This window comes from Erinaceus europaeus, chromosome 10 (genome assembly GCF_950295315.1).
Source record: "Erinaceus europaeus chromosome 10, mEriEur2.1, whole genome shotgun sequence".
In the NCBI taxonomy this organism is placed as follows: domain Eukaryota; kingdom Metazoa; phylum Chordata; class Mammalia; order Eulipotyphla; family Erinaceidae; genus Erinaceus; species Erinaceus europaeus.
In genome coordinates, this window is record NC_080171.1 from 97,812,225 (window position 1) to 97,833,026 (window position 20,802).

The window sequence follows — 20,802 nt, forward strand, 5'->3', positions numbered from 1 at the left end:
TAATCTTGAAAAATAACAAAAGAAACCATCAAAGGTTTTTTTTTTTTGCTCAGTATTGACTTGGTAAGTGGCTCAGTAGTAGAGTACAGGACTTGCATTTATGACCCAGGCTTAATCCCCATCTTTGTATATGGCAGTGATGTTCTGTTTGGCTCTCTGGCCTACCACTCCATTAAATAAATAAATAAATAAATAAAACAATAAATAAATATTTAAAAAGATTTAGCATAGTATTTTTTTTAAGGTTTAGCATAGTATTTCCTGAAATGTTTCTTAGTATTCTGTTCCACATGATACCATATAGCTGAACTGTCCAATATATATGGCTGTCAATAGCCATAAAAACAAACTGTATATGGATTTCAAAATCTAAACCTCCCCTGCTCTGGCATAAAGAATAGGGAAGTTTCCAGTGGAGGGGATAGGACACAGAGCTCTGGCAGTGGGAACTGTGTGGACGTGTACTCTGTTTATCTTATAATCTTGTTCATCATTATTAAATCAGTAATAAAAAATTACAAAACAAAAGCAGTACACTGTCAGCTGTAAATCATTTATCCCCCAACAAAGAAATTTAAAAAATTACTCCCAAAGTAATACACCATATCAGTAATTTTTAAAAAAAATTTTTAAAACAGCCATTATAATGCTGTTATTTTGTATGTATTGATTTAAATAAAATGCATTAATATTAATATTATCTGACTCAGTTTTAACAGTTTGGCTAGCTAAAATTGGGCACACTCAGGGTCGTATGGCTGTAGGCAATGGGTCTACTAGAGAATTAAAATTTTTTATATGTGGTTCAAATATATTTCTTTTTTACTCTAGAGAAAAAGTAATTTGTGACAATTTTTAAAAAAGATTTAGTATATATATTTGGTTTGTTGGAAATACTGATTTTGAGGAGAGGTCTTGAATTGTTTAATTCATCATTTCTATAGCACACTATATTTTTGGACCATGTTTTATTTTATTTATTTATTTTTTAAAAAGTGAATATTTTTATTTTCAAAAAGCAAAACAAACTAACATGATGGATTGACTCTATTACTGAACATCTCTCAGAAGACACACTCTTAATGAAAAGGAAAGATGCCATATTTTTCTTTTTTATTTAATTTTTTATTTATAAAAAGGAAATATTGACAAAACTATAGGATAAGAGGGGTACAACTTCACACAGTTCCCACCACTAGACCTCCATATCCCATCCTCTCCCCTGATAGCTTTCCTATTCTTTAACCCTCTGGGAGTATGGACCCAAGGTCATTGTGGGATGCAGAAGGTGGAAGCTCTGGCTTTTGGAATTGCTTCCCCGCTGAACATGGGCGTTGACAGGTGGATCCGTACTCCCAGCCTGCCTTTGTCTTTCCCTAGTGAGGAAGGGCTCTGGGGAAGAGGAGCTCCAAGGCACATTGGTGGGGTTGTCTGTCCAAGGAAGTCTTGGACCATGTTTTAATATTCTCTGGAACTAGTAGTAAGTAGAGAACTTTCTGATCCCAGTTTAGGAATTGGTTCCAATTTAATTTACTTCATTTTAGTGATTGAAAACTAAGGGGTAGAATTCGTCAATTTACATTATTTTGAAATTATATGTCTCTTGAGGGAAAATGTTAGAAAAACAGTATGCATATAATTTTTTTTAGCGAGTGACCACTGTTCACAGCTTGGTATAAGGTAGTTTAAGTTAATATAGCATGGAAAGACTTAGATTGACTTTTATTTTTCTTAAAGATAGGACTTATGTTTTTCAAGCTGCCAAGTTCTTTAACATTTCACTGTATCATAGAACAATAATAATTCATAGGTTTTTAAAGTTATAGACTAAGAATCTGAAAAAAAAAAGCTCCAAATCTCCAGGAAATATATAAGTGCAAACAATTTATATATGATTTCAGGAAATCATAGGCTTTCTATGCTAAGTGGGATTAGGTTAAGAATTCTTCATTTATAATTCAAGGATAATGTATTTATGTGTATTAATGCTACTAATTGTGGCTGCCGGTTGGTGGCACACTTTGTTAAGCGTACAAATCACCATGCGTAAGGACTGGGGTTTGAGCCCCAGCTCCTGACCTTCAGGGAGGATGCTTCATGAATGATGAGGCAGGTCTGCAGGTGTCTATTTTTCTCTCCCTTTCTGTCTCCCCTTCAATCTCAGTTTTTCTCTGTCCTGCCAAATAAAAATAAAGTAGAAATTTAAAAAAACAGGGAGTTGGGTGGTAGCACAGCAGGTTAACTGCAGGTGTCGCAAAGTGCAAGGACCAGTATAAGGATCCCAGTTCGAGTCCCCAGCTTCCCACCTGCAGGGGAGTCGCTTCACAAGTAGTGAAGCAGGTCTACAGGTGTCTATCTTTCTCTCCCCCTCTCTGTCTTCCCCATCTCTCCATTTCTCTCTGTCCTATCCAACAACAACAACAATAATAATAATAACTACAACACTAAAACAAGGGCAACAAAAGGGAATAAATAAATAAATAAATAAATAAATATTAAGGAAAAAAGAAGGAAAGAAAAATGGAAAGAATGGCTGCCAGAAGCTGTGGATTTATAGTGCTGGTATTGAGTTCTAACAATAACCCTGATGGCAATAAAAAACAAAACAAAACTAATTAATAGATGTTCATTTCTACTGTGTGTCCTGCAGTTTTACATGCCAAAGGCTACCATAAATATAACAGGATCATCACACGTAATTTTAAATTTCTTAAATATGATGTATTTTCAAAGCTGGTGAGCAGGATTTATTTTTTTCTCTAGTGAGAAAAAAATAAGAAAGTCCAAATGCCACTCTGCCATAAAGGCTTATATGATTTCTGCTTCCAGATGACAACACTCCCTCCTTGGAACTTGGGAACCACTTAATCATTTCCTTGTGATACTTTGTATAGGCTGGTTTTTGTTTGTTTTTCTTTTTTGAGAGAATTTGTGTGTGTGTACTTATGCTTGTGTGCATGCCATATGCACATCTTGTTCATTTCATTGCCCTTAGAGAGCACTTAGAAATTTTTCAACTGGGGAGTTGGGCTATAGCGCAGCGGGTTAAGCGCAGGTGGCGCAAAGCACAAGGAACGGCATAAGGATCCCGGTTCAAACCCCGGCACCCCACCTGCAGGGGAGTCACTTCACAGGCGGTGAAGCAGGTCTGCAGGTGTCTATCTTTCTCTCCTCCTCTCTGTCTTGCCCTCCTCTCTCCATTTCTCTCTGTCCTATCCAACAACGACAACAACAATAATAACTATAACAATAAAACAACAAGGGCAACAAAATGGAATAAATAAATTAAATAAATATTTAAAAAATAAAAAAAATTTAAAAAAAAAGAAGTTTTTGAACTTCTTAATCTTTTAGTAAACATTTGTTTAATAAATGGGAAACCCTAGGGGAAATAGGAGGTATTTATTATTAGAAATTAATATGTAATGCATTTATATTTACATAGTAGGTGATAGAACACACCCTATAATGGATAAACCTTATATTGGAAATGGTAAAAGGTGGGTGGGGTGAGTAGTTAAGTGCTATGATTTTTTTTATACTTGACCATTCACTATTTCAGAATTCTAACTGCCCTATCTAACTACCACTGCCATTTCACAAGTTTTCATTTAATCCTAACCACTACATAATGCCGTTGGCAATTGCAAATGAGGTGGAAATTCAGATGAGTTAATGTCTGGGTGTGATAATATAAAATACCAGATTCCTAAGGAGTAATTTTTCCCCCCTTACAGGCATGTAATGAATTCACTACACATGTGATGAACCTTCTCCGAGAGCAGAGTAGAACACGTCCCATTTCCCCAAAAGAGATTGAAAGAATGGTGGGCATCATCCATCGAAAATTTAGTTCAATTCAGATGCAGCTCAAGCAAAGCACTTGTGAAGCAGTTATGATTTTAAGATCAAGGTTCCTTGATGCCAGGTATGTGAGACCACAAATCTTTTGCTTTGTTTTCCTTTCACTATGAATTTTATTCATATAAACTGCTCTGTTGTTCTTAGATTCTTTAATTTGACTTAATTTTACAAATAATTCACTTCATGGTGCCTATGCTATCAAGCCTCTTGTCTGTGATAGGTAGTGTTATTTGCAATCAGTTTGGTGACTGAAGAAATGGATACGACTAGTTTTTCTACTAATGATATAAGATTATGTAGCCTTTCAATTCTCATAGTAAACAGCATTTCTAAGGATGCCTTTCAGTATGTAGCTATTTTAACAATGGTTCGTTTTCTAAGAATATTTGATGTTATGTTTCTTGTGTGTTGTAAGAAAATACTTGTAGATTCTGATATTCATAGAAAAGGAGAATTTTAATTAATATTGGTTACCACAAAATCCCAAACTTTTGTTTTTCCAAATCAAGTCAGAAAGCTTATGAGGGAGCCAAGTTGTGGCACACCCAGTAGAGTGCATACTTAACATGCATGAGGACCCAGGTTTAAGCCCCCAGTCCCCACCTGCAGGGGAGAAACTTCATGAGTGATGGAGCAGAAATGTAAGTTTCTCAGTTTCCCTTCCTCTCCCTTTTCCTCTCTCTCCCTCTCTACTTCTAGCTCTATAGGAAGAAAGAAAGAAAGAAAGAAAGAAAGAAAGAAAGAAAGAAAGAAAGAAAGAATGAGGAAAGAGAGGAAGAAAGAAAGAGAGAAAGCCTATCAGTTTCTCCTGTAAGGAGGAGAACTTTTCTTTGCCAAGTTTCAGAGGAGTTAGATAATAAATGATATATAATATGTTTGACCTAGCCAGTGACATAGCAAAGGAATCTTCAAGTTCCTAGTAGTCACTGCCTTTGCAGAGGTGGCTCTTTAGTATTGCTAAAGCTTGAACCACTCTTCAGCATTGGAAAGTGCTTTTTTTCCCTTCTTTTCTTTGGAATTTGACAAAAGTGACAATTATCACCCTATGTTTATAATATAAAAGAAAACAAGTCAGCTTCTCACATGGAAAACAAAGCATCTGTAAGTTTTCATGCTAGCACTCTTCCTTAAAGCCAAATAAGGAAATATATGCCACCAATTTTCATTATACTACCATTCTCTTAGTTCAAAAGCATCTTTTCTCACTTTGGGTTCTTTTCTTCTATACTGAATTACTCATTAGATCTCACCAGAGCTTCATTTTCAAGATTTCTCATCCTAGCTTTCTCCTTCCGCCCTTGCTTGCATTGCTCAGTCCATGCTTATCGTCATATAGCTGAACCAGCACAACATAGTACCTTACTACTAGCCATCTCTGGTCAGATTTCCTTGTAGTTCATCCTCTGTGTCCTTTGCTTTTATAGCATTCTGAGGAGGATGCCCTAGTTGCTTTGCTTCACTACCACAGTAGTTTCTCAATGCTCGATTATGTATGTGCTTTAACACCTGGAATTTATCACCTACTATTAAACATGGCATTTAAAAAACTTATATGATTTGTCCTTATCTGCATTGCAATTTTGTTATTGTTAAGGTTTTGACATTTTTTCCATTTATACAATACAAAGCAAACATTTCCCATATAATACAATATCTCATTTTATATAATAGTTTAATGGCTAAAGTCTATCAGATAATTTACTTAGCTATTCCTCCATTTTTGAGCATTCAAGTTGTCTCTATAATATCCACTATAACTCCTTGCCTCCTGTCTTCTTCCACAAGTATACCTCTATACTGAGGTTCCAGAAGTAAACAAAATAGATTGAAATACTTGACACACTTGACCTTACATTCTATTTGGGGAAACAGATAATAACCTAGCAGATAAATTTGCTATAATATTTCATTCAGTAGTATAATAGAATGGGAAATGTTTTGAACAAAAATAAAGCAAAACAAGGAAAGAACAAATGGTGGAAGAAATACTATTTTCAATAGATTCTTTTGAAAACTAGTATTCCAATGAATATTTTTATGCTTTGAACACTTTGACCTTTAGAGTTATACTTTAAGGATTATTTAATTACTTGAAATGGAATTATTCGATCAATGTCTGAACAATTTCAATACTCATAATCAATTAATCTTCCCTATGTTTAATTCAATGTGAATTATGTTTATCTGTTCTTTTGGCTAAAACCTTCTCCCCCATGCCTAACCCCCATTCTTCAACCCACCCCTGTTTGTTCACTGACTGCAAATTCTTTCTCCCTACGCTTTTCCAAGTTGGTCACCAGCTATTGTCATCTGTGAGAATGTCTGGCATGGGACTTGGAATGTAGCTGGAAGTCATGCTTATTGATTTGGTGAGATCTTGCTATCTTTCCAGGCCTGACCTAGAAAGCTCACTTCATTCACTCCACTAAACTGTCCTTACCTTTCTTCCACACTGATTTTACTTCTATACAAATTTCTATGCCAACTTTTACATAGTCTGCCTTTTTTTGTAGCTTTCCCACACATTTTCTCTCTTTAGTTTTGCTTTCCAGGTGTCATGCATGTGTGATTTTGTTTTAATCTTTTATTAGTAATTTACAAAATCATAAGGTTATGGGGGAGTCTAAATGCACACTGCTCCCACCATCAGATGTTTGTGTTCCATGTCCCTCCAGTGGAAATTGCAATAGTTTTTCCAAGGTCACAGATATGGATTGACTTTATCAATCTTTATCTCTATCTATCTATCTATCTATCTATCTATCTATCTATCTCTACATATATATGTGAGCCCATTTTTTCACTTCCCACATCACACCTATTACTGTTTCCAAGTTTCCTTCATTTCCCCTCTTCTCTCAAATATGCGAGACAGCATTCCATCCTTTTCAGTGATGGTATAAAAACAGAAATTCCTGGCCACAAGCATTTTGGGTCTCAGTGGAATTGGGGTCCAGAGCTCTTTGGTCATCTTCCTCCATCATCATTTTCTCTCCTCTCTGGGGTTAGGGGGTGCTGAAGGAAGGAGTTCTGGCTTCTGTATTTGCTTCTCCTCTGGACATGGACTTTGGTAGGTTGATTCATACCCCCAGCCCATTTCTCTCTTTCCCTAGTAGGGTAGGACTCTGGAGAATTTCACCATTCTAGCCAACATGTGTAGCCAGTAAGACCATTTTCAGGTAGTATGACCACAGTATTGGGGCACCCATGTGGTATGCACCTGAATCAAGCACATATCAAGATGGGCACCCTACCAAGCAATGACAAAATCATGTGTGTTTACATTTCCTATGATCCCTGAGTTCAAGCCCCATCACAAGCCATGGGGCCCTGAGTTCAAGCCCCAGCACAGCACAGGAGTTTCATGGCTGCATAGAGGAACTCCATAGATGGTGGAGTGGTGCTGTAATCTTTCTCCCTTCTTACACTTTTTCTCTCTAAAGTAGACGAATGAAACAGTTGGGCTGGGAGACCCTGGTGCCACATTTATAATTTTCTAAGAAAGATACTAAAAGTACTTTAGACAGAAAGGAATTCTTCCTAATGTAATTATTATCCTCACATCTGATGCCTACCCATTCTTTTGTATAAGATTTATTTATTATTTTGTTTTAAAAATATTTATTGATTTGTGTGGGGTGTGTGTGTGACAGAGCGAGAGAGAGAGATACCTGAGCACTTCTCAACTCTGGTATGTGGTGCTGGAGGTTAAACCTGTAATGTTCGGGACCTGTGGCATATAAGTCTGTACAGTACTACTGTGAATCCACCTAGTTCACTTTCCCATTTTGTCAACATCTGTGTTTTTATTTTTAAACATAACTGCATTATATGAACCTGGATGAGCTCTACTTTTCTTCTGAGAAGAGAAAGTATGTTAATAAGTCATAATGAGCAGAGCCAGAATATGAAGGAGGAAAGGTGTAGAGAAGATTTACTTCTTCTGCAGAGACTGCTGTTGGTATGTTGTGATGCTGATGGGAAATAGGCCTGTGACTGATTCACTGCTGCACAGTGACCTGAGGCAGACTTCTGTAGAGTGTGGTAAAACCTGAAGGAATGGAACTTAGGAGAAATAATAGACATTTCCTACCAGATGTACTTCTAAGTGTATACAAATATAAGAAAAATATAACATCAGTTTTCTCTTGAGCCTTTAAGTAAATGCAGATACTGAACTTTGGTTCTATCTATTCTCGTACTGCCTCTTAGCAAACCTGCACTGAGAAAGCAGGGAGTTCCTCCTCTAGGCAAAACCTTCATTCAGATACATGATTCTCTTGTTCTTGCTTTTTGTAAGGCCATACTCACATTTTCTTGGTAATTGAATAAGATGTGACATTTACTACTGCAAAGACATGTAAGAATAAAATTGTGTTGGTTCTTCTGTCTTCTAATAGAAAAGTTGACATAGCAAAGATATCTGGAATCTCTCTTGCTCCATAAATCATTTTTCTCTATGTTTACTAAAAGCATACCTAGACAAAACTGATACGCAAACCAGATTTATTTTTGCTTTCCCATACATGTTTCTGTACTTTCCTCCTTTCTTGAGTCCTTATTTTCTAAAGAAATGCTGTCTTTCACAGACCCAAGTGTATCCCCCATCTTGGTGCTGAATGCAATGTCTTACGCTAAGAGTATCACTGAGTGGAGTGGTTGGATGAGAGGCAGTAAGGATTATTGCAAACAGGTGCATGTCTAAGGATACAACTGTCACTAGAATGTGGGTCTAGTATGACTGACTTGCTCATCATCTGATTTTTCCTAAAAGATCAGAAACCTGGATTTTTATCAGCAAGTTTTTGTTATGTCATCCCAGCAAGCATCTCTAAGCCAATTAAATACCTGTAGATTTGACAATTTATGATATCTGTTATAGACCTTTTTACCTTTCTTACTCATCTACGCACTCATCACAGTGTGCCACTTTGAAGTGCCCCTGGGTCAGTGCCATGTTTTTCTTTTCAGATAATACATGACACCTGTAAAAATGCTAATTACTGTTGGGAAGGAGGTGTGTTTCCCTGTGTTCCATTACTTACTCCCCTAGCCAAACCACCATCAAATTCTGTTGATTTTAACCCCTCAACAGAAATTGAATGTTGGGGTTGCGAGATAGGTTACCTGATGAAGTACACATTTTACCATGCACAAGGACTCAGGTTCAAACCCTGGCACTACAGGAGCACTCCATCAACAGCACCAGAGAAACCTCTGTGAATGGTGTGTCTCCATCTAAAATTAAAAGAAGGGGCCGGGTGGTGGCACACCTGGTTAATTGCTCACATAACAGTGCAAGGACCCGGGTTCCAGTCCCCGGCCCCCCAGCTGCAGGAGGAAAGCTTTGCAAGTGGTGAAGCAGGGCTGCAGGTGTCTCTCTGTCTCTCTCCCTATCACCCAGATTCCCTCTTGATTTCTGGCTGTCTCTATCCAAATAAATAAATAAATACAATTAAAAAAAATTTTAATTAAAAGAAAGAAAAAGTCAGCTTGAGTAGTGGAGTTAGGCATGTATGAAGCTGGGGGTAGGGAAATAACATTTTAAACTTTAAAAACTATTAAAATTAATGTTTCAGGTCTTATAACCTGAGATGTCTTGATCGGATTTAGAACTAGTGCTCCCTTGACTTAACCTTTAGTATTTAGACATAGCTCATATACTTAACCTGCTATGTTACTGACATTGTTTTTTTTTTTTATGTTGTTTGTTTTTGTTTTTGTTTTTAATGAGAAAGATAGGATAGAAAGAAAGAACCAGACATCAATCTTGCACATGTGCTGCTGGGGATTGAACTCGGGACCTCAAGCTTGAGAATCTAATGTGTTATCCACTACACTAGCTCATGGGTCACACATTATTTTCACTAGAAGAATTTCATAGGATATGTACATTTATAACTGCCCATAAATTCTGTCCTTTCTGAGTATAGGCTACTGCAATTGACCACTGAGATTCTTTGGAAGAAAGTATTAGAAAATTATTAGGGAAAAGTATTTTTCCAGTTACTGAAAGATCTAATTTAAAGTAAAATCTGACAAATGATTCTTTTCAGGCTTCTTTAAATATTAATAACAAAACCTAAATGACATTAATGTTACTTGAAGTTAATTGTTTTCTTAAAAGATTTATTTAAGTACTAGGAAATAGCTACTCTAGTGGAGTACACACTTTGCCAAGTGCAAGGTCTCGGTTTTATGCCTTTACCACGCATGACAGGTACTCTGGTGCCTCTCCTCTCTTGATCTCTCTTCCTTCCTTTTCCTCACTGTCTCTCTCTACCTTAAATTTTATAGACTGCTGGGGATGGTAGAATTATGCAGGCACAAGCCCCTCTCCTCAAATTATTTATATTTATGAGAGAGAGGTCACAGTACTACTCAACTTTGCCATATGGTGGTGCTGGGGGTTGATTTTTTTTTTTTTAATTATCTTTATCTGTTGGATAGAGACAGCCAGAAATTGAGAGGGAAGGGAGTGATAGAGAGGGAGAGAGACAGAGAGTCGCCGACAGCACTATTTCACTACTTGTGAAGCTCTCCTGCGGGGGGCCAGGGGTTCAAACCCGGGTCCTTGAGCACTTTAACCTGTGCGCTCATCAGGTGCGCCACACCACCTGGCCCCTGGGGGTTGATCTTTAGGGTCCTCAGGCATGGAAGTCCTGTGTGCTACCATTGTTAATTTCCTTTGTCTGCGATATAGATGGTTAAAAGAATTTGATTGAGCTGGCAAAATAACTCACTTGGATAGTGTGCTGCTTTGCCATGTGTTTGAACCATGTGCTAGCCTAGTCCTCACCTCTTTGAAGAAAGTGTCAGTGTTGTGATCTCTTTTGCTCTCTCTGCCTTGCTGCTTCTCTTTGTCTGTCTTTTATAAGTTGAATTTCTGACATTCTGCCACTCCCTCTCAGTAGAAATAAAAGTTTTTCTTCCCCTACTCTCTCTTGTGAACAAATCACAGTGACTTAATTACAAAAAAATCTAGGGGGCCAGGCGATGGCACACCTGGTTAGCACACATATTACAGTGCACAAAGACCCAGGTTCAAGCCTACGAGGAGAAAGTTTCATAAGTGGTGTCACCCTGTCTCTTTCTCTATCTCCCCCTTCCCTCTCAACTTTTCTATCTCCAATAATAAGTAAATGAGTCATAAAAAATTCAAAAAGACAAAAAAAATCTAGTAACTTCAATACCTTTTTTATTTACCTTTTCTCTTTTTCCTTACCCAATTCCTCATTAAGTCCAATTGCTTTTACTTTTCAAATAGATCTTGAATCTTTTTATTTCTATTGTTCTCTCTTTATGCTAACTCACTGTCATTTTTCAATTTGATCATTGCAGCTGTCTTTTTAAATGTCTCTATATTACCATTCATGCCTTCCTCCAACTGTTTTCACTAATTGAGCTATCTCTTTGAAACTTTAGTGTTGGGCTGAGAAGATAGCATAATGGTGATGAAAAAGATTTTTGTGCCTGAGACTGAGATTCTAGGTTGTCACCAGCACCACCATAAACCAGAGCTGAGCCATGCTCTGCTGTGTCTCTGTCTCTCTCTCTCTCTCTTTCTTCCTTCTCCCCTCTCTCTATATACACATATACTTTATTTAAAAAAAAACTTTAGTGTCTTTCTGTTATACTTAATATGTAATCCACAAAATTCTTACTGGGTTCACAAAATCTGTATGACCTGACTCCTATCCATTCTTTAAGACTCATCACACACTTTCTGATTTTTACTGTATTACTATATCCTCTAGCCCTTTGAAATTTTGCAGTTCTTTTCTGTTTTAAGGTCATTTTTCAGTGATTTTTTTCCCTTTCTTTTTTTTTTTAATTTAGTTTTTATTTAAGAAAGGATAAATTAACAAATCCATAGGGTAGGAGGGGTACAACTCCACACAGTTCCCACTACCCAATCTCCATATCCCATCCCCTCCCCTGATAGCTTTCCCATTCTCTTTTTTTTTTTTTTTCCTCCTCCAGGGTTATTGCTGGGCTCGGTGCCTGCACCATGAATCCACCGCTCCTGGAGGCCATTTTTTTCCCCCTTTTGTTGCCCTTGTTGTAGCTTCGTTGTGGTTATTATTATTGCCCTTGTTGATGCAATTCATTGTTGGATAGGACAGAGAGAAATGGAGAGAGGGGGGGAAGACAGAGAGGAGGAGAGAAAGATAGACACCTGCAGACCTGCTTCACCGCCTGTGAAGCGACTCCCCTGCAGGTGGGGAGCCGGGGGCTCGAACCGGGATCATTACGCCGGTTCCTGCGCTTTGCGCCACCTGCGCTTAACCCACTGCGCCACCGCCCGACCCCCAAGCTTTCCCATTCTCTATCCCTCTGGGAGCATGGACCCAGGGTCATTGTGGGTTGCAGAAGGTGGAAGGTCTGGCTTCTGTAATTGCTTCCCCGCTGAACATGGACATTGACTGGTCAGTCCATACTCCCAGTCTGCCTCTCTCTTTCCCTAGTAGGGTGTGTCTCTGGGGAAGTGGAGCTCCAGGACACATTGTTGGGGTCTTCAGTCCAGGGAAGCCTGGCCGGCATCCTGGTGGAATCTGGAACCTGGTGACTGAAAAGAGAGTAAACATAGAAAGCCAAACAAATTGTTGAGCAATCATGGACCCAAAGCTTGGAATTGTGGAGAGGAAGTGTTAGGGGGATACTTGCTGCAAACTCTAGTGTACTTCTGCTTTCAGGTATATTAATTTTGCAGTAGTTTATGGATACGTGTGAACATATGCTCTCTCTCACAGAAACTGGTGTATATCTAGGTTTTGGGTCTTTGTTAGAAAGTGAACCACCTGGGATGTAATGAGAGAATACTATGTAAGGAAAGGTCTTACCCGAGTAATGAAGCTGAAGGGTTGTCATTCCACATGTGAAGTCTCTGGACACAGTCTGAGCTGAAGCATGTTGAGGTGGCAATCATTGCGTTGATTAGGTTGCGACTGGCAGATTCAAAATTATTTGATATGGATTGGGAGAGGCATATGGGAAAGTGGGCCCTATCCAAGGGTTCCAGGACTGGGGGAAGTAGAGGCTCTGTAGTGGAGATGTGAGGTTCCTGCTGTCTTAGGGTTCAAAAAGACAATGGATAGTTAATGTTATCATCACATTATTTGGTAATTGGGTTAACTTTGAAAAGTCCTTTTGTTAGGGTTTGCTGTACAGTACCCAGTATCTTGTATATAGCTGTGCTATTGGTTGCTTCTGATTTACTTGGTCTAGGCTTTTGAGAGAGTCCGCACATCAAATACACATCCTATATATTAAAAAGACTCAGTCCGTGTTTTAAAAACTTTGAGACATACAATTAATTTTCCCCCTCTCATATTAATTATCTAGTGATTTATATGACTACACTTTACTAGGAGTGTACATAAACACCATTCCCACCACCAAAAGTCTGTGACCCATCCCTCCCACTTACTCCCATCCCCCACTGGCCCAGGAAGCTGCATGTCTACCCCTCAGCACAGGGTTTTTACTTTGGTGCTCTACTTACAATTTAGTCAGGTCCTGCTTTTAGTTTCCCTTTCAGATCTTCTTACTCAACTTCTGTTGATGAGTGGGATCATCCCATACTCATCTTTGTCTTTCTGACTTACCTCACTTAACATAATTCCTTCTAGCTCTGTCCAAGATGGGTCAGAGAAGGTGGGTTCATTGTTCTTGATAGCTGCATAGTATTCCATTGTGTATATATACCACAGCTTTCTCAACCACTCATCTGTTGTTGGGCACCTGGGTTGCTTCCAGGTTTTAGCTATTATGAATTGTGCTGCTATGAACATAGGAGTACACACCTCTTTTTGGTTGGGTATTATGGAGTCCTTGGGGTATAAGCCCAGGAGAGGAATTACTGGATCATATGGAAGGTCCATGTCTAGCCTTCTGAGAGTTTTCCAGACTGCTCTCCACAGAGGCTGGACCAATTTACATTCCCACCAGCAATGCAAAAGGGTTCCTCTGTCCCCACAACCTCTCCAGCATTTCTTGCTGTTGTCCTTTTTGATGTATGCCATTCTTACAGGAGTGAGGTGGTATCTTAATGTTGTCTTAATTTGCATTTCTCTGACAATCAGTGACCTAGAGCAGTTTTTCATATGTTTGTTAGCCTTTTGGATCTCCTCTGAGGTGAATGTTTTGTTCATATCCTCTGCCCATTTTTGGATGGAGTCATTTGCTTTTTTGGTGCTAAGTTTGCTGAGCTCTTTATATATTTTGGTGATTAGTTTCTTGTCTGATGTATGGCATGTGAAGATCTTCTCCCATTCTGTGAGGGATCTGTTTGTTTGTTTAATAGTTTCTTTGGATGTGCAGAAGCTTTTCAATTTGATGTAGTCCCATTGGTGTTTCTGCTTTAGTCTTCCTTGCAATTGCGTTTGATTCATCAAAGATGTCCTTGAGGTGTAGGTGGGAAAGTGTTTTACCAATGTTTTCCTTTTTTTTTTTTTTTTTTTTTTTTTACCAGAGCACTGCTCAGCTCTGGCTTATGGTAGTATAGGGTACTGAACCTGGGACTCGAGGGCCTCAGGCATGAGAGACTCTTTGCATAACCATTATGCTATCTACTCTGCCCTTCAATACTCATTTCTTGTCCCCTCTTTTTTCTATGTTTTACACATTGTCAATGTATCAACTAAGTGGGACTCCTTTGAGGAAACCTTTCCTGTCTCACTAATTTCCCATAGTTTCATTTTATTTTATATTTTTCATTATCAATATGCTTACAACAATTTATAATTACTGTAATCCTATCTTTAATGTCTTTCTTCCCTCTCACTTTCTACTCTGCAGCTTAATCTTCTAAGCCCCTATAAAGTATCCGGTAGATCTTGTCTGCCTTTTCTTCCAGTTGAATCTTCATTGAGTACTTAGAACACATAGTTCTTTGATAAACATTTTTGAGTAAATTAAAGACTGAGCTTGGTTGTGCTTCATATTCTAATATTTTTGTTAGTAATGCTACATTTTAATATGAATTAAACAGTGCTTTTGAGAATGCTGAAATCATAATTTACAATCTCATATTGATGTTACACCTTAAGAATAGTTAAGAATCTATCATTTTGTATCATCCTCTTTGGTTAATGCTTTGTATAATTTTCACTAATGCTGATTATAACTATTATTTTATTTATTATTCTTACAGACGAAAAAGGCGTAACTTCAGTAAACAGGCCACAGAAATTTTGAATGAATATTTCTACTCACACCTCAGTAACCCGTATCCCAGTGAAGAAGCCAAAGAGGAGCTGGCCAAGAAATGCAGCATCACAGTGTCACAGGTGAGAGAGAAATTCCATCTTTATTATTTCCTTACGATACAGGAACCCTGTTTCTACCTCAAGGTATTCTCTTTGAATTTTATATCCAAATGTTCTATTACCAAAGAATATAAAAGAAATATATTTGAAGATTAAAAAATGTATTTATTTTCACATTCTTATGCAAAGCTTTTAATGCTTAGTTTAAGTCTTCTATAATAAGGATTTGTGGTAATCACTCTCAGCAAGTATAAATCATCTGTAAAGAAGACATAAACATGCCATAGGGAAAGACACAGTTTACACTTAAATAACTCTCCAGTAAGGGGCATATAGCCTCGTTTCCCCTGAATTAGATGACTGACCTAAGCTTTCATCAGTGAGGTACCAATTTATTTGTTGCCCAAAGGAAATTTAATATAACTGGTAAAAAGCTTTGAAAATTCACCAAGCCTTTTCTTGGTAAGCAGGATGTGATGTTTGCTTTGATTCTTTGTTATCCATTAAACAAAAGAATTAATTTCATGTCACTGTTATTTGTTTGAAACATCTATTTGTAATGCATTGTGTCCCTAAAATTAGCTGTCATTTTAAGTTTTAGGCAGGCAGACTGGTGTTTAGGCAGAGGATTAGAAACAAAAAACTATATCTTCCAAAAAAAAAAAAAGAGAAGAAAAGTATTTATTTTTAATTATAAAAAGGAAATGCTGACAAAAACCATAGGATAAGAGGGGTACAATTCCACACAATTCCCACCACCAGAACTCTGTATCCCATCCCCTTCCTTGATAGCTTTCCTATTCTTTATCCTTCTGGGAGTATAGACCCAGGGTCATTATTGCAGAAGGTGGGACATCTGGCTTCTGTAATTGCTTTCCTGCTGAATATGGGCGTTGGCAGGTGGATCCATACTCCCAGCCTGCCTCTCTTTCCCTAATGGGGCAGGGTTCTGGGGAAGCAGGGCTCCAGGAAGTATGTTAGGTCAGGGAAAATAGCATGATAGTTTATGTAACAAACTTTAATCTCTGAGGTACGTGGGGAACAAGTTTCCATCTTTTGCACCACCATAAACCAAAGCTAAGCAATACTCTAATTAGGGAGGGGGATGACTAAGTATGTTACATTGACATGAGCTCTGCTATATTAAATAGTTTTATTTAAATGACATTTGAACAGCATTTTTCATGTAGCATGCAAATGTAGGAGTAAAGGAAAAGCGAACTTTGGTCAACAAAATATAGAATTGCAGCTATCAGTTTAAGCATGGGTTTAAATCCTAATAATGTCCTTCCCTTTTTACCTTCTTTCTGTCTAGAGAATGTTAATTTCACCTTGTATGTTCTAAAGTAGAAACAGTAATGTTTTTGTCTTAACTATTAGTTGCTAGTCTTATAAATTAGTGCATAAAAATTTGTTTATGCCATTTTTTTGTAAGTATAATTAGGGAGTCTTCCAGACCTAATAGATTCGGTGCTTTTTAATGAGAGAAAAGCATTGCTTAAGATTCACATTTTGCTAAATATAATTAAAATTAGAAGCCAGTAATTCTTCAGATATAAAGCTAACTTTAAAATACTGAAATCATTGAAATCAAGCAATTACAGAAGCCAGACCTTCCACCTTCTGCACCCCATAAAGATCTTTGGTCCATATTCTCAGAGAGATAAATAATAGGGAACTTTCCTATGGAAGATGATGGGATACAGAACTCCGGTGGTGGGAATTGTATGGAATTGTTCCCCTCTTATCCCACAATCTTGTTGATAATTATTAAGCCACTAATATTTTTTTTAAAAAAGATAAAATAATAAACCACTGAAATCACTGAAAACAAGCAATTATAGCAACACTTATTTTGATAGATTTAGAATAGCTCTCCACTGGCTCTTTACTAGTAGCAGGGGTTAAATATCCAATTAAAGAGTGGGAAATGGAATCAGCTTTGACCTGGTGATTAGAATCAACATCATCCAAGAATGACAGATGGACATTGTTGGTAAGAATGTTACCCAGATCTTTCTTATCACAACAAACAGTAGACAAATCCAAAATGAGAACTGTTCTACTAGGGACTAAAGGGGTTTAATTAAACATGTCAAAGACAGACTTTGGGAATATTACATATTAAAAGAAACTAATGAGGTATGGCTGATACATGCAAGACATGATCCTTTGCTCTACCCTGAAAAGAGAAATGTCATAATGGACATTATTTGGATTAAACTCCGACTGACGTGATTTTTATTATTTTTGTAATTTTTGTTAGTGATTTAGTGATAGTTTATTAGATTATAGGTATATACTTCTGTACTGCACCCACTACGTAAGTTCTATGGCCACCTACCCTCAGGGATACGCACCCTAGTCTTCACAAAGTCTTATGAAGCAATTTTTAATTGGTAACTATACTGTGGTTGTAGAAGAGATTATCACTAGTTTTAGGAAATACATCCTGACATACTATGTGCAGAGGGGCATAAGGTATATAAAATATGGTTTGGGAGAAAAAAGTGTGTATGTGTGTTATGTATATGTATGTGTGCATGTATAAACACTAATGTACACATGCATATACATATACACACAGAGATAAGTTGGCTTGGGAGGAGACTCCATAGTCAGAGCACATTCTTTTCATGCCTCGGAACCCTGGCCCCAGCTCCATATGAGAATACCAAAAACCAAAATAGGTAGAACTCCATTGCTAGTAGAATGGTGTGTTGGTATTTCTCCTTCTCTCTCTCCTCTTATAAAAATAAAAACATCAGGTAGGGGAGTATGCAGTAGTAGATCACATGAGAGAGACACTGAGCTTATTTCCCTCCACCGAGTTAAAACAGAGGGTTGCAGCACAAGAAAATTGAAGTCTAAAATATTGGGCCCTCTAAAGAGGCAACTCGCAGGTCAGAGTACCTGCTTTGCCATTTGCACAGCCCAGGTTCACTCCCCCTGTATACCACATGGGAGATACCATTGGCACTGGAGAAATGAAAAAGTATGTGGAGAGTGGTAAAACTGTGCCTGCATGAAGCCCCCGTGCCACCAAAAGCAAACAGAAACCCCCCCAAATAAGAAACTACTATAAATTAATTTAAAAAAAGACCAAGAGGCCATTTGAAAACAAGACCAAAGATATAGTCAGTGGTCAATTATATGAAATGAATCTTATTAATAAACTGGAAAATATTATTTAAAACTGGTAAGAAGTAACATTGTACATTTCCTGGATTGGCAGACACTTCAGAATGCTTGAGCTCTGCAGATGTGCACATTGCTGGTAACAATATACAGCAGTAGGGACCCTTAAATATATATTTATTAGCAAGAGCATAAGGAGGTTTGGCTACTTGGGAAAGCTGTTGGCACTATCATATATTTAGATAGCTACATGCCATTTAATTCATAATTTTACCTCTGTGTGAAATTGCCTTTGTAAAGCTCTTATCTTGTCTACATTAGGAATTATGTATAATAATAATAATACTGTTTGAAGTGTTCAAAAAAATCTTCAGATAATCCAATTGTACATTAACTGGGGAAATGGATAAATCCACTGCCACACAATCCCACAACGGACTATACAGCAGCAAAAAGGGATGACCTGTAGCTAAATATAAATTTGAATGAATCCTAGAAACAACAAATAAAAATGTAATCATAGAATATGTCATTCTTACAAAGCTGAAAACCAAACAAATTGAAATGGACGTTGTTCAGGATATACATTTATTTGGTAAAATGCATATGAAAGAATAGGAATAGTAAAATATTTTCAGTACAGTGGAATGGGATCAATATAGAATATTCAGAGAGTTTTGTTGGTATTCTTAGTAGTTTGTTTCTTATAGTGACTATTAGATTTATAGAGTTTAACTTTATTATCGTATAGAAGTCAGTAGATGTATGAATTACACATGGCCACGGACCTGTGTTCAAATCCCTGATCCCCACCTGCAGGGGGGAAGCTTCACCAGCAGTGATGCGGTGCTACAGGTATCTCTTTCTCTCTCTCCCTCTCTCTACCATACCATACTCTCAATTTTTTCTGTCTAATCAAGTAAAACAAAGAAAAAAATATGAATTGTTAAATCTAAATTACATTTAGAAAGAACATTTTCATTCATTTCTTCAAAATGGATTTATAGTTATACTTATGTAATGATAGGAACAGAACAGACATCTGTTGACTTAGCAGGCAAAACTCCCTTGTTTTACCTGAGAAGACAACAATACATTCTTTTAAAAATAGCCACCTGTTCTCTTAATAGTGAAAACTGGAAATAGTGAAAATGCAGCAGTAAGGAAATAGGCAAAAAGATGTGGCATATATTCGAAATTTTATATTATAGTGAGGATCAATGAAATATAATTATATGGGGCCAGGGAAATAACTTACTGGGATCATTTGCTGCTTTGCCCTAGTGCAACCCATCCCCTACCACACTGAAGGGAAGTCTGGCCTCCCTTTTTAAAAATAAATTTATTCAATTTTTTATTATCTTTATTTATAGGATAGAGACAGAAATTGATTGGAGAGGGGTGGATAGAAAGGAAGAGAGACAGACAGATACCTGCAGCCCTGCTTCACTACACATGAAGCTTTCCCCCTACAGGTAGGGACCATGGGCTTGAACCTGGGCCCTTATGCATTGTAACATGTGCTCTCAACCACATGTGCCCCCAAAAGTGTTCTATATTTTCATATGAAAGAATGACACATGGGAGGGTGACACAGAGCAGGCCTCTTTCTGCCTCTGCTTCTAATATCTATCTGTCTGTCTGTCTATCTGTCTATCTATCTACCTACCTACCTACCTATCTATCAAGAAAGAAAAGTATATATTTATATGTTACTGCACAGTGGTTAATATAACAAGTCAGATACTTAGTGTATAGAACTACTTATAGGAAAATAAAAAGTCTTGTTCTTCAACTTCTGTCTTTAAGTGTTGAAAAACAAGATCAGAAGGGAAAACATTAAGTAGAACTTGGACTGGAGTTGGTGTACTGAACCAAAGTAAAAGATTCTGGTGTAGGGGGGAGGGTTCAGGTCCTGGAACAAGATGGCAGAGGACTACCTGGTGGGGGTTGTATTGTTGCATGGACATGTTATGCTTGGTGGTCCGGGAGGTGGTGCAGTGAATAAAGCATTAGATTGTCAAGCATGAGGTCCTGAGTTCGATCCCCGAGCACACATGTACCACAGTGATGTCTGGTCTCTCTCTCTCTCTCTCTCTCTCTCTCTCTCTCTCTCTCTTATCTGTCTCATAAATAAATAAAATCTTTAAAAAAAAAAAGAAAAAAAGAAAGAAATGTTATGCCTTTACAAACTATTGTATTTTAGTGTTGACTGTAAACCATTAATCCCCCTGTAAAGAAATTTTTTTTTAAAAAGTAACGTAGAAAATAAAGGGCTGGCTGGTGGTGCACCTGATTGAACGCGCATGTTATAATACACAAGGACCTGGGTTTGAGTCCTCAGTCCCCACCTGCATGGAGGGGAAAGCTTTGTGAGTGGTGAAGCAGTGTTGCTGGTGTCTCTCCCCCTCTCTATCTCCCCATTCCTCTCATTTCTGGATGTTTCTATCCAATAAATAGATAAATAAAACAATTTTTAAAAAAGAAAAAGTAATAAACACCTTAGTGTTGAGTCAGGATATGGTTATGT

General features: G+C 37.6%; 1 protein-coding gene across 6 annotated transcripts in view; it reads left to right on the plus strand.

Annotated features, from left to right (window-relative positions):
• Positions 1 to 20,802, plus strand: part of PBX3 (PBX homeobox 3) — a 230,957-nt gene that overhangs the window by 181,884 nt on the left and 28,271 nt on the right. For all 6 annotated transcript variants that reach the window (XM_060200162.1, XM_060200164.1, XM_007540000.2 and 3 more), the window contains 2 exons: positions 3,738 to 3,928; positions 15,020 to 15,155. In XM_060200162.1, the coding sequence (XP_060056145.1) occupies positions 3,738 to 3,928; positions 15,020 to 15,155 (327 nt within the window). The remainder of the gene's footprint in view (positions 1 to 3,737; positions 3,929 to 15,019; positions 15,156 to 20,802) is intronic.